Source organism: Palaemon carinicauda, chromosome 6 (assembly GCF_036898095.1).
Source record: "Palaemon carinicauda isolate YSFRI2023 chromosome 6, ASM3689809v2, whole genome shotgun sequence".
NCBI lineage: Eukaryota > Metazoa > Arthropoda > Malacostraca > Decapoda > Palaemonidae > Palaemon > Palaemon carinicauda.
The window spans coordinates 126326393-126338892 of NC_090730.1; the positions used below are offsets into that span (position 1 = coordinate 126326393).

The 12500-nt window shown below is 39.1% G+C and overlaps 1 protein-coding gene across 1 annotated transcript in view; it reads left to right on the forward strand.

Moving 5' to 3' along the window:
* Positions 1–12500, forward strand: part of LOC137643225 (DE-cadherin-like) — a 144761-nt gene that overhangs the window by 82721 nt on the left and 49540 nt on the right. Inside the window, exons 3-6 of the mRNA XM_068376071.1 lie at positions 1742–1864; positions 2073–2222; positions 3867–4039; positions 5594–5786. Coding sequence (XP_068232172.1) covers positions 1742–1864; positions 2073–2222; positions 3867–4039; positions 5594–5786 — 639 coding nt within the window. The remainder of the gene's footprint in view (positions 1–1741; positions 1865–2072; positions 2223–3866; positions 4040–5593; positions 5787–12500) is intronic.

The following is a 12500-nucleotide window of genomic DNA, read 5'->3' on the forward strand; positions in this document are numbered from 1 at the left end:
ATGTTTGAACAGATCAACTATACATTCACTGTCACCGAAAACACCGACTGCAATATCACTTTCGGAAAGGTAAGGCTGTTCCAAGCTCTCGACTTTCATTTCGTTTCGTTTTTATGTAGCCTTACTTTTGAAAAGTCAGTTCTAACCTGATTTTTCACGCGAATTGATTTTTGTTTCTATCCTAATTACTTAGAATTATATTTGTTTGAAATTGTTGTTTCATTGGTTGTCTCAGATCAAATGTCTCTGGTGTTTTTTTTTTTTTTTTGTAATATGTAAATTTTCTTTATATTGGTTATGCGAGTTATCATGATATTTTTGCCATGGTTACCGTGTGTGCGTCCTCTTTATCATGTTTCTCTCTTCATAATTCACCGCAGTTTTAGCGGAATATACTAAGATCAAAGTTATGTTCTTGTCCGATCTGCTTAATTATTTCGAAGTTTTTTTTTTTTTTTTTTTTTAATAGAACTAACTCAGACTTTTAATATACTTTATAGTTTCTTATCAAGTTTTCCCTGCATTCAATTCCATTTTATACTCTTAAGTTTTAAACATTTGTGCTCTTTGGCCAAACTTTTTCCAAGGATTGACTTTTATATCTCGATTTTGATATTTTACAGTATAGCCAATTTCCCTTTTCATTTCATAATTTTTGGGAGACAGCCTTTCTCAATTTGTTCAAGTTTGTACATTTACTTATTCACCTTGTTTATGTTTTACCCGTTTATCAATCTGAACCTTTATTTTGGTAATTCTGGAATCATTTTAAAGAAGCGTTCAAAAGATATCTTGGAACACCCAGTAAAATTCACAGGAAAATATATTTTGGGTTATTTTTCGCCATTGTCTCCCAAATCTTCAATGCATTCGATCCTCAGATATTCAAACGCTGCCATCCAGTCAGGAATAAACGTTAAATCTTCGGCCTCTTCCAAATCTTTCCCAGGGGATGGTTTACTTTTCTTATTTTCATATTGCCTTTGGATTTTTAAACAGAAATGACAGTTTGTTTTGCATTCATCCAGATAAGCTACTTGTCGTTCCAATGTGAAAAAAAATCCAAAGGCATAGGTTTAATTCAAATAGTAAGATCTGATAGGTGTTTTGACACTTACCTAGTTATTATTATTATTATTATTATTATTATTATTATTATTATTATTATTATTATTATTATTGTTGTTATTATCATAGATTTTGGTATTTTTCAGGGTGAAAAAGATCTTGATTGATCTGATGTAGGTCATTCAATCTAAGAATTATAACTGTAAAAAAGAAGCTAACTAAATGCGTTTACCTCGATCTATTTTTTGTTGTTGGTATTACAGACAAGCAATCCGATTTAAAACTTTCCACTCCGTACAGCATCTCACCCCTGAGGACCATGGATTTTCTGTTTCCCTTTTTAAAATATCATTCTCCTTTATTTTAAATGAGGCCATGAGGTGAAAGTGATTATGTTAGAGTTACTAATGTTGGGTCACATTGTCAACAGAAGATAGGCCAGTCACCTAACCTCTACTGAGGATTTAATTTGTTTCCCGAAAATCATTAAAGATCAGATATTATTATTACACGGAATACAGGGCTTTTTTTCCCATTGATGAATGATTCAGTATTCTTGATTTAGTAAAATCTAACGGAGGGTAAGCATCATGCCATGAATAATTGTTACGTGGTATCGACGTTTTATTCATACTAAAATAACTGATAAAATATATTTGGTGTATTTTATCAGGTTTCAGCCTTGGACCCGGACTTGCCACACACCGTCAACCAAAATATTCTGTACTATCTGTCTCCTGTCGAGTTACGCAACTTCACCATAGACAGCAAGACTGGAGACCTATCATTAAAAGGGGTAAGTAATAGGCTGTTGTTTATATGAATCGTTGTGAGCTTTGATTTTACATGCACATTTGTCAAAGCTGATGTTTTTATTCCTATTTTTATGGCTCAATTTTGGGAATTCATAGAATGCAGATAAATTCAACTATTCATTTTTATTCCGATACACGATGACCTTTCTTAACAACAACATTGAGAGCCATAAACTTTGTACTTTTCAGTGTCTGGATCGTGAATCTGCCAAGCGAGGGGTCATGACCTTGTATCCGAGGGCAAACGACGAAGGAGGAAGAGGTCACGATGCTGACCCTGCCACCGTTCACGTGATTATACGAGATCTTAACGATAATCACCCACATATACATCGACCGGTAGGTGAACGGTAACAAATTTTAAACTCTCTCTCTCTCTCTCTCTCTCTCTCTCTCTCTCTCTCTCTCTCTCTCTCTCTCTCTCTCTCTCTCTCAGGTAAACAATGTAAAATAGGAATAAGCTAGGATACACTGTATATTCACGCATGCAAAATTTCACAATAATGATTCGGGCTACTCTAAGAGCAATTGTCTTTACTGGTCTAAGGACTCCTTAATTTTAAACAACAATACATTAATCGTCATAGATTTAGCAATCTTGCGGTCCCATATTGAATTGAAATATAGATATTTTTATAATATGTCCTGTACTTTAATTCTTACAGCTAGTCTCATTTCGCTGTTGATATACTGAAAGAATGTGACGGCATCAGTCTTTGCTCTATTCAATATCTGTTATATATGACAGACGATGTACAAGATGTAGTTCAAATTATACATGAAGCTGTATAAATCTTATTTTTATACATTCGCCGTTTTGTATAGTATGTATATTTTCTTTCAATTCGTGTAAACAATTCTGCCTTGTTCATATTAAAACCCCTCTTTTTATGATGTCTTTTCTCTCTCTCGTGTCTCATAAATATCATAATACATATATCGTCTTGTCTAAATTTTTCTTTCATATTCGTAATAAAATACCTATTCCTAACCATATTTTCTTTCACGTAACCTCACACACCATTATATACTATTGAGTCCAGTGCCAGTATTTTTATCATTCTTCCCAGGTATTTCATTTAAGCAACTTCCAACATCACATTCCATGTACTGAACATTCAATGCCTAAATACCACTTTTGAAAGAGTCATATCACAACAATAATGTCCTTGGGGACTTGCTATGTTCAATGACTTTCTTACTTCGGCTCTTCTAATTTCAGCCGGTTAACTCAGTATTTCACTCCTTTTAGAAGTGAAATATAGATTTCTATGTTGTCAACGGCTATTGCCTCCCATGCTTCTATTATCATTAGTTTTGATGAGACACTTATCTTCTGACAATCGTTATTTGCAAATATGACTAATGCCACCAACTGTACTCACACTATCCAATCATCATTGCAATAGTTGCAAAACGTAATCATTTGGCAAACATTCCACTTACACTTACGATTATTTCAATGTCTTCATCGCTTATCATGAAAACGTACATTGGGTTAGCATATCATGTACATCAGACAATAATGAAGTTTTTTGATTAACTATAATACATCTTTTTGGAATAATATCGTATTACATCTTGGATATATGCGTTTGCAAACAATATATCACTGACTACAAGTCTCTCTCTCTCTCTCTCTCTCTCTCTCTCTCTCTCTCTCTCTCTCTCTCTCTCTCTCGTTATTCCACCATTATCTTCCTATTATTCTATCAGGTTTAGTAAAATTGAATTATGATGGCAATCGTTTTAAAATCTGTAACAATCATCGGTGAAGGTAAATGAACTGAATGAGGAAAGTGCAAAATATATCAAGTTACAAAATCAACTACGAGAATTATACATTTTCCATCTCAAATGTCATATGCCAAAATAAATCTATTCCATAAAAGTTTTTAAATTAGATTTTATCAAATAATCCCTCAATAACCTAACACAATTCTCTTCATTTTTCCCCATTGGAAAATAATCTTTATTTCACAGGAGAACAGCTACGCAAGAATCATGGAGAACATGGACCCAGAAGACGTGATGCCCATAAACATAAAACTGGACGACGACGATGGCGGTGAAAATGGTTGTCCCTGCACCATGGAATTTGACCCAGGAACTCCAACTGCATGGTTGGAGAAATTCAGCCTCGTTCAAATTGATGGGTAAGAAGGACACTGCCAAATTAATTCCTTGTTTCCATAACGATAAAGTTTTTGGGGAAAATTATTTGATAATATTTCTTTTATACTCGGAAGTTTAAGGGTCAATAAAGTTTAACTGAGTTTCACTGAGCTTTTTGTCCATTATTATTATTATTATTATTATTATTATTATTATTATTATTATTATTATCATTATTATTATTATTATTATTATTATTATTATTATTACATAAATTTTCTTTCTACATTCGGCTTTATTTTAATAAAACTCAAGTTCAGGACCTGTCTAGATGGAAATAATTGAAACCACACGGAGCATAGCAAGCCAAAGCCACACGAAAGAGAAACTGCTCGTGTATTTTCCAGCCCGACCAGATTCTATAGACAAGCCTTAAAAATCGAAAGATATGTAGGCCTACTTAAGAATTATTAGTTGAGAAACGCATCGACGTCATCTTGGTCCTCCTAGACAATAGATTTACTTCCGAAGACATTTTTTTTTCTCAAAATACAGAGATATGGATATCTTTTTTTCACTTATCATAAATCATAGTTTTACAGTATTTTTGTCCTTGCCTGTCAGAAGAAAGTCGCGAAGTAAGAGACCCCCAACTTTCAATTGACATTTGTATTTTATTATATGTCTCTATGCAAGTTTGATTGAATTATTCAAAGAAACTGGGAGTTTCTATTCCTCATATCTCTATGCATTTTTATATATATATATAAAAAAAAAACATTATTATGAGTGGACGTCAAAGCAGGTTTGCTTAAAATCCCCCAAAACTTTCTTAAACAATTTGGCATTATAATATGGGTTTTTTACCCTATATTTAAATTTAATAAACTTTAATTCCAGATTATTTACAAGGGTCAGAGCCGTTTATAATACAATTTTAAAGTTTTTGTGTTAGTATTTGAACACATTCTTAGATCTCACAAAAGGCCAATCTGTGCACTTTTTAGCCTTATAGTGTAAATGTATAACTAGTTATTTTCACTTATAGGTTTATTATCATCTTCACAGTCTCATTTTCCCCAAAACTTCTAATTTTATTACATGTAACCGTAATAGCAGTTTAAATATAATAATTTACATTTTGATGAGACCTTAAAACTAAATCATATCGGGTTACAAGTCATACAGAAAGCTCCTCAGTACCAATCCTATTTTCGTTTTTTTTTTTTTTTAGTATTGCACGTTAATGGTATTATTTCATCTCTCTCTCTCTCTCTCTCTCTCTCTCTCTCTCTCTCTCTCTCTCTCTCTCTCTCTCTCTCTCTCTCTCTCTGTATACCCCAGTAATTTCTGTTTCTCTACGCCTTCTACAGGCTTGCTATCACATAGAATGTGTTTCTCTGTTTACTTTTCAAGTTTGATCGCTCCAGCTACTACTAAATATTCATGAAGGAAAATGGTAATTCTTTTAAACAACGATGTTTACGATAGAGAGAGAGAGAGAGAGAGAGAGAGAGAGAGAGAGAGAGAGAGAGAGAGAGAGAGAGAGAGATTTGATGCAAGTGTATTTCATTTGTTTACCGTTTGTCTTGCAGATTGCGGTCTACGTACCGTCTGAGTCCGTTAGTGTCACTGGACCGAGAGCAGCAGAAGGTGTATCCGCTGCCCTTCGTGACCCAGGACCAGACGGGTCGAAGGGGCATCCGCCTCTTCACCTTGGAGGTCGGCGACGAGAACGACTCCCCGATGTCCAACGGCAAAAGCAACATCAAAGTCTACAATTACCAGGTAATGTTACACTTGTATTTCTTGCTTATATAACTTCTGCCGGAATGATTCAGTTGTTTCTTCTTCCAAATCTCATGTTTTACGTTTACGAGCTATAATATTAAGGATTTAAGGCTGTCGTAAATAAAAGTATTATATTTGTTTGATTAATTATTCTAATTATTGTTAATTTTACTTTAATATACACTAGTAAATTTCATGTTTTTGCAAAAAAAATCCTTCAAATCGTTTTTAATCTTCGTTATTCTCATTTTATCTTTATGGGTGAATGAAAGTTTAAAACAAAATTACGAAGAAATTACTTCCATCCCTGAAAATTGATTTATAATGCATATCATACAGAAGTATGCATAAAAGATGTATCGTTGTAATTATAATCCATCATATAATTAGTTTGAGTTTACAAAGGTGCCTATGCAAACATTTACCTGCTTAACTATTATTTAACCAATCTGAAGGCAACGTGCTTTAATGTTATGCTAATACGAATATCATTATTGCTCTTCCACCATTGAACGTGCATGTTGGTCTCTCTCTCTCTCTCTCTCTCTCTCTCTCTCTCTCTCTCTCTCTCTCTCTCAGAAGAGCCAAGTGATAATAGATTTTATTGACTCTCATTTGGAAAATAGGGGATAGTGTAAAGGTTCAAATCGTACATGCAGATAAACACACACACATACACACATATACTATATATATATATATATATATATATATATATGTATGTATGTATATATATACATATATATATGTATATATATGTATATATATACATATATATATGTATATATATATATATATATATATATATATATATATATATATATATATATATATATATATATATATATTTATATATATATATGTATATGTATATATATATATATATATATATATATATATATATATATATATATATATATATATATATATGTATATGTATATGTATATGTATATATATATATAAATATATATATATATATATATATATATATATATATATATATATATATAACTGATTTTGAGCGAAGCGAAAAATCTATTTTTGGGTGATATGGCCATGTCATCCTGATGGAAGTTCCTATAGGGTAGCTTCCTAGGGTATATTACAACTACGGCGATATTCCCAGAGAATTTACCTTAAGGTACCAGAATTCTAACTCCTGGAGCGAATATCCCTCGTGAAAGGGATATCGCGACATATCAGAGGACGTATTCTTGACACGCCACATGGCAATCTGCACCCCGAACAGAGATTTCGGCATGAAACGAATTCGGGAAAGAAAAAGGGGGAGCCGCTCCCAAGGCTCCCTATCTCCCGTTTCGTAAGCGTGCCTGGCGCCAATCCTGGCGCCATCTGTATTCCTTGTAGCGTACATGAGGTGCTACAGATACTGTATGTAGGGAGGGGTCCTACAGCCCTTTCTTAGAAAGGCAAGGGCGGGTCCATCAGGACGACATGGCCATCTCACCCAAAAATAGATTTTTCGCTTCGCTCAAAATCCGTTTTTTGGGCTCAAGCCATGTCGTCCTGATGGAAGTATACCAGAGCATTACTGTATCTGTGGATTCTCAGAACGTGCCGTACTCCCCGGAGGTAATTTTTCCCGGTCGACTAGACCTAGAGACCTAAGATGTTACCGTTATACATCTTTTCACCTAACTATAAACCATGTTAGAGCTTCCTGCCCCCTACAGGGAAGAGTCCTACTAGACTCTGGAAAAGTCTCGAAGAGTACATATACCTATGTATGAATACCAGGCAAGCTAATATATTACTATATTAAGTAAAGCATAGTTTGTAAAGAACCACAGCGTCAATATGAAATATCGACCAGTTCTCCGCACAATACTTGTATTGGACAAAGGTTTATATCCGCATAGGAGGAAAACCAATGCAACATAGCTTGCATAAAGGAACAATTCTATTAGAATTATCCCAGATAAGGTACATAGAATGAATGCTCAATTATACCAATAAATTGACACAGGTGAAAGAGACGCAAGGTTCTCAAGAACCAGTTTATTGACAGACAATAAATAGCCAGGTTAACAACAATTATATATATATATATATATATATATATATATATATATATATATATATATATATATATATATATATATATATATATATATATATATATAGAAGAGGATAACCCAGAACATTAAGCATAAGTATGATAGTAAACAGAACTTGTTTATCTGAAAGAAAAACATTAAATGCCACTTTTTAAGATACCGAGGTATCAAAGTCATAAAAGTCTGTATTACAAATCAATCACATTAGCGTTAGAAACGCTCGGCACACATGTCTGCACTTATGCTAGGTTCACCTTTGGAAATGGAACAGTCTATATGGGCAACTCAGTGCCCTCATTTAGTTTGTAGTACAGTATGTAACTACACACTCACCCTGGAATTAATCGTCCCAATTAAAACCACTGTTCCTCGCAGAGTTAAACAGTAGGGCTAACGACGCGACCCAATGCTACCACAGATCTCTTTAGTTCCTCTACTTGCTTCGCATAGTGGTGAAAGAACACTCTGGAAGACTTCCAGCCAGTGTATGAACGGAGATGTTCAAAATCCATACAATTAAAGAAATTTAAGGATGAGGCAACTTTCCTCGGATCGTGACCTGCGGGTGTACTGTCAGGATCCGCTCTGCGAATAAAATATGTGATTTTCGCTCTGAGTTGATTCAGAGATAAATTTGAGCCTGATGTTTCTCCCCTGAATAGTTGACCACCCCTGAAGTCTGAAGTTCTATGAAGATAGACCTTTAGGCATTCTACTGGACATAGAGATGCATCTTCTTTCAGAGGGCAGATTCTCCAGGGACCCCACCTGTTGGTGGGTAACTCATTCTTGGCGAGAAACGTAGGATCCGGAAACAGGTTCAGTTCTCCCCCATCCAGGAACTGAACACGACCTGCCTCTCTCGAGAGGGCTACGATCTCACTAACCCTGGCCCTGGACGTGAGTGCAAATAGGAAAATAACTTTTTGTGTCAAATTCTTTAACGTACACTCTTCATTGCTCAACAGAGAAGCGAAATGAAGAACTTTGTCTAAAGACCATGAAATGGGCTTTGGAGGTGCTGAAGGTCTGAGCCTAGCGCAGGCTTTCGGAACTTTATTAAAGATCTCGTTACCTAGGTCGACCTGGAAGGCATATAGAATGGGTCTTGTCAAAGCAGACTTACACGCTGAAATCGTGTTAGCCTCCAACCCTTGACCATGGAGGTGGATGAAGAAAGATAAGCAGAAGTCTGTCGAGATCTCCTGCGGATTCTTCGCCTTGACAAAGGCCACCCATTTTCTCCAAGATGACTTATATTGCCTTCTAGTAGATTTGCACTTATATTCCTCTAGGAAGTCTATGCTGGCTTTCGAAATCCCGAAACGCTTTCTCACCGCTAGGAAGAGAAAATCATGACCTGCAGGGTCCGGGTTTTCTGTAATGAAGCGCAGATAGTCGACTTCTGGACTCACTGGGTCAGAACTGGATGTGGTAGCGGTACAAACTTCAGCTGTAGTTCCAATGCCAAGGGGAATCACACGCTGTTCGGCCACTTGTGGGCCACTATTGCCGCTACCCCCCTTGAAGGATCTCAGTTTGTTGAGGACCCTCAACAGAAGGCTGTGAGGAGGGAACAGATAAATCCTGGACCATCTGTTTCAGTCGAGGGACATCGCGTCCACTGCTTCCGCTGAGGGGTCCTCGTACGGGGACACGTACAGGGGCAACTTCTTGTTGTCTTTCGTCGCAAAGAGGTCTATCTGCAGTTCTGGGACTTGATTCAGAATGAAGGAGAATGATCCTGCGTCTAAGGACCATTCCGACTCTATCGGTGTGAACCTGGATAGAACGTCCGCTGTCACGTTGCGGACTCCTTGAAGGTGAACTGCCGACAGGTACCACTTCTTCTTTTCCGCCAATCGGAAAATGGCCAACATCACCTGGTTGAGAGGTGGTGACCTCGATCCTTGTCGATTCAAGCATCTCACAACTACCTCGCTGTCCATCACCAACCTTATGTGGATCGAGTGACGCGGGGAGACTTTCTTTAAGGTAAGGAGCACTGCCATAGCTTCTAGAAAGTTTATGTGAAAGGTCTTGAATAGCCTGGACCAAGTCCCCTGGACTTTTTTCCGATGAGAGTGACCTCCCCATCCCTCCTTTGAGGCGTCTGAGTGAATCGTCACCGACGGGGGAGGTGGCTGAAGAAAATGACTTCTTTAGATGTCTGGCTTGGGACCAAGGCCTGAGAAGAGTACGTAGCCGAAGCAGAACTGGTCTTCTCAGATCTCTTCGCGCGTTTGATGCATAACTTCTCCAAACTCCGGTTGCATCCTTTAGCTGTGCTCTTAGCACTGGGTCTGTCACCGAAGCAAACTGGAGAGAGCCCAGTACCCTCTCCTGTTCGCGTCTTGATATCCTTTCGGAATCTAGAAGTCTCTTGACAGAACCCGCTATCTCCTTCCTTTTCTTCGCCGGGATGGAGAAACGGTATGACAAAAGGTCCCAGTGGATTCCCAGCCACTGGAACTTTTGAGATGGAGAAAGTCGAGACTTTTTTCTGTTGATCTTGAAGCCTAGGTACTCTAGGAACTGGATCACTTGACTGGAAGCTTGCAAGCATTCTGTCTCGGATGCTGCCCACACCAACCAGTCGTCCAGGTAGGCTACTACCTGAATTCCCTTTAGGCGTAATTGTTTGAGAGCTGCGCACGCAAGCTTCGTGAAAATCCTTGGGGCTATGTTTAGCCCGAATGGCATGGCTCTGAAGGCATATAGTCTTTGTTGTAGCCTGAACCCTAGGTAGGGGGAGAGTCGACGGCTGATTGGAATGTGCCAATAGGCGTCTGACAAGTCTATAGAGACGGAATATGCCCTCTTGGGCAGTAAGGACCTTATGTGTTGCAGTGTTAGCATTTTGAATTTGCAATTCACTATGAACTTGTTGAGTGGCGACAAGTCCAGAATGACACTGAGCTTTTCCGAGTCTTTCTTGGGAACACAAAACAGCCTCCCTTGGAATTTGATGGACTTCACCTTTCGGATCACATTTTTCTCCAACAGTTCTTGAACGTACTCCTCCAGAACGGGGGTGGAGTGTTGGAAAAACCGAAGGCACGGGGGTGGAGTGGTGTACCAGCTCCAGCCCAGTCCATTCTTGAGTAGGCTCTGGGCCCAGGGATCGAAGGTCCATCGATCACAAAATTTCAGAAGTCTCCCTCCTACCGGTATCATCTCACTTGGACTGCCATCCTGAGGTCTTGCCTCCCTGACCACGACCACCCCTGAATCCCCTTCCCCTTGAGAGGCGCCTAGACGAGCCTCTGGTTGCTCCTCTAGGCTTTGCTCGAAAGGAAGAAGACTGCCCTTCGAACGTTGGGGTGAATGCCGTGGACTGTGTCGACACAGCCTGGGGTATCCACTGAAAAGTGGTCGGGGTTTGTGCCACCATCTGGGGCACTGGAGGCAATGGCAATTGCAGTTGCTGTTGCTGTCTAAAAGGCTTGGCTGGCCGAGACGGTAGCCTAGTCCTCATAGTCTTCCTCTTTGGTTGAGGACCCTCATCCGGGGAAGACTTTCTTTTGATAGCCAGGCCCCACTTCTGGAGAAGGTTTCTATTCTCCAAGGTGGCCTTATCAACAACTTCTTTGACCAAGTCGGTAGGGAAAAGGTCTTTTCCCCAAATGTTGGAGGAGATTAGTTTCCTTGGCTCGTGCCTCACCGTAGCCGAGGTGAACACGAACTCCCTACAAGCTCTACTTGCCTTGACGAAGCCATAAAGGTCCTTCGTCACTGTGGCCAGATGAGTCTTGGCCACCACCATGAACATTTCATGGACCTTGGGATCACTTGCCATTGTCTCAAGAGTAGTCTGAAGAGACATTGAGGCAGCCAGTCTTTCTTTTGTCTCGAACTCTCTTCGCAAAAGAAAGTCAGACAGCTTAGGGAGGTCCTCGCCGAACTGACGTCCGGCAATATCAGCCTCCAACTTTCCAACTGAGAACGTAAGATGGACGTCTTTCCAGTCTTTGTGGTCCATAGGCAGGGCCAGCGACAAGGGTTTACACTCCTCCAGGGAGGGGCAAGGCTTGACGGCCTCGACTGCTTTTAGTACAGCCGCAAACCCTTTCTGTAAAAAGGGGAAGGCTCTAGCAGGCGAGGACACAAAGGAAGGGAGCTTCTTGCTCAATGCAGCTACCTTTGAGTTAGAGAAGCCCCTCTCTTTCATCGAGGATGAAAGTAGAGCTTGAGCCTTAGCATGGTCCATCACTATGACCTCCTTCGGCTCTGTCTCCTCCTTTGAAGCTGGTTCCTTCCTCAGCCGGACATAACAGTCCGGATATGATGCCTTGCTGGGCCAGAATTCCACCTCCTCCAGGGGAACTGAGCCCAGCTTATCCGAGATGATGATCTTTCCAGTCGTCATCGGCATGTGCTCAGCATACCTCCATGGGTTAGCATCTAAGCACAAGGGAAGGTCTTTCACATTGAGCTTTTTCTGGGGCCCATGTGATTCTGTAAGGCACTGCATCCGCAGTTCCATTGCAGCCGCCTTCTCCTGATTCTCCTTCTGCATTTGTTGGATCATTCCAACAATAGAAGAGAGGGCCTGTCCCAGCTCTACTGGGAGACCGGCCGATGTTGAGGGAATAGGCTCCGGAATCTGAACCGGAGTAGCCGACACCTCGT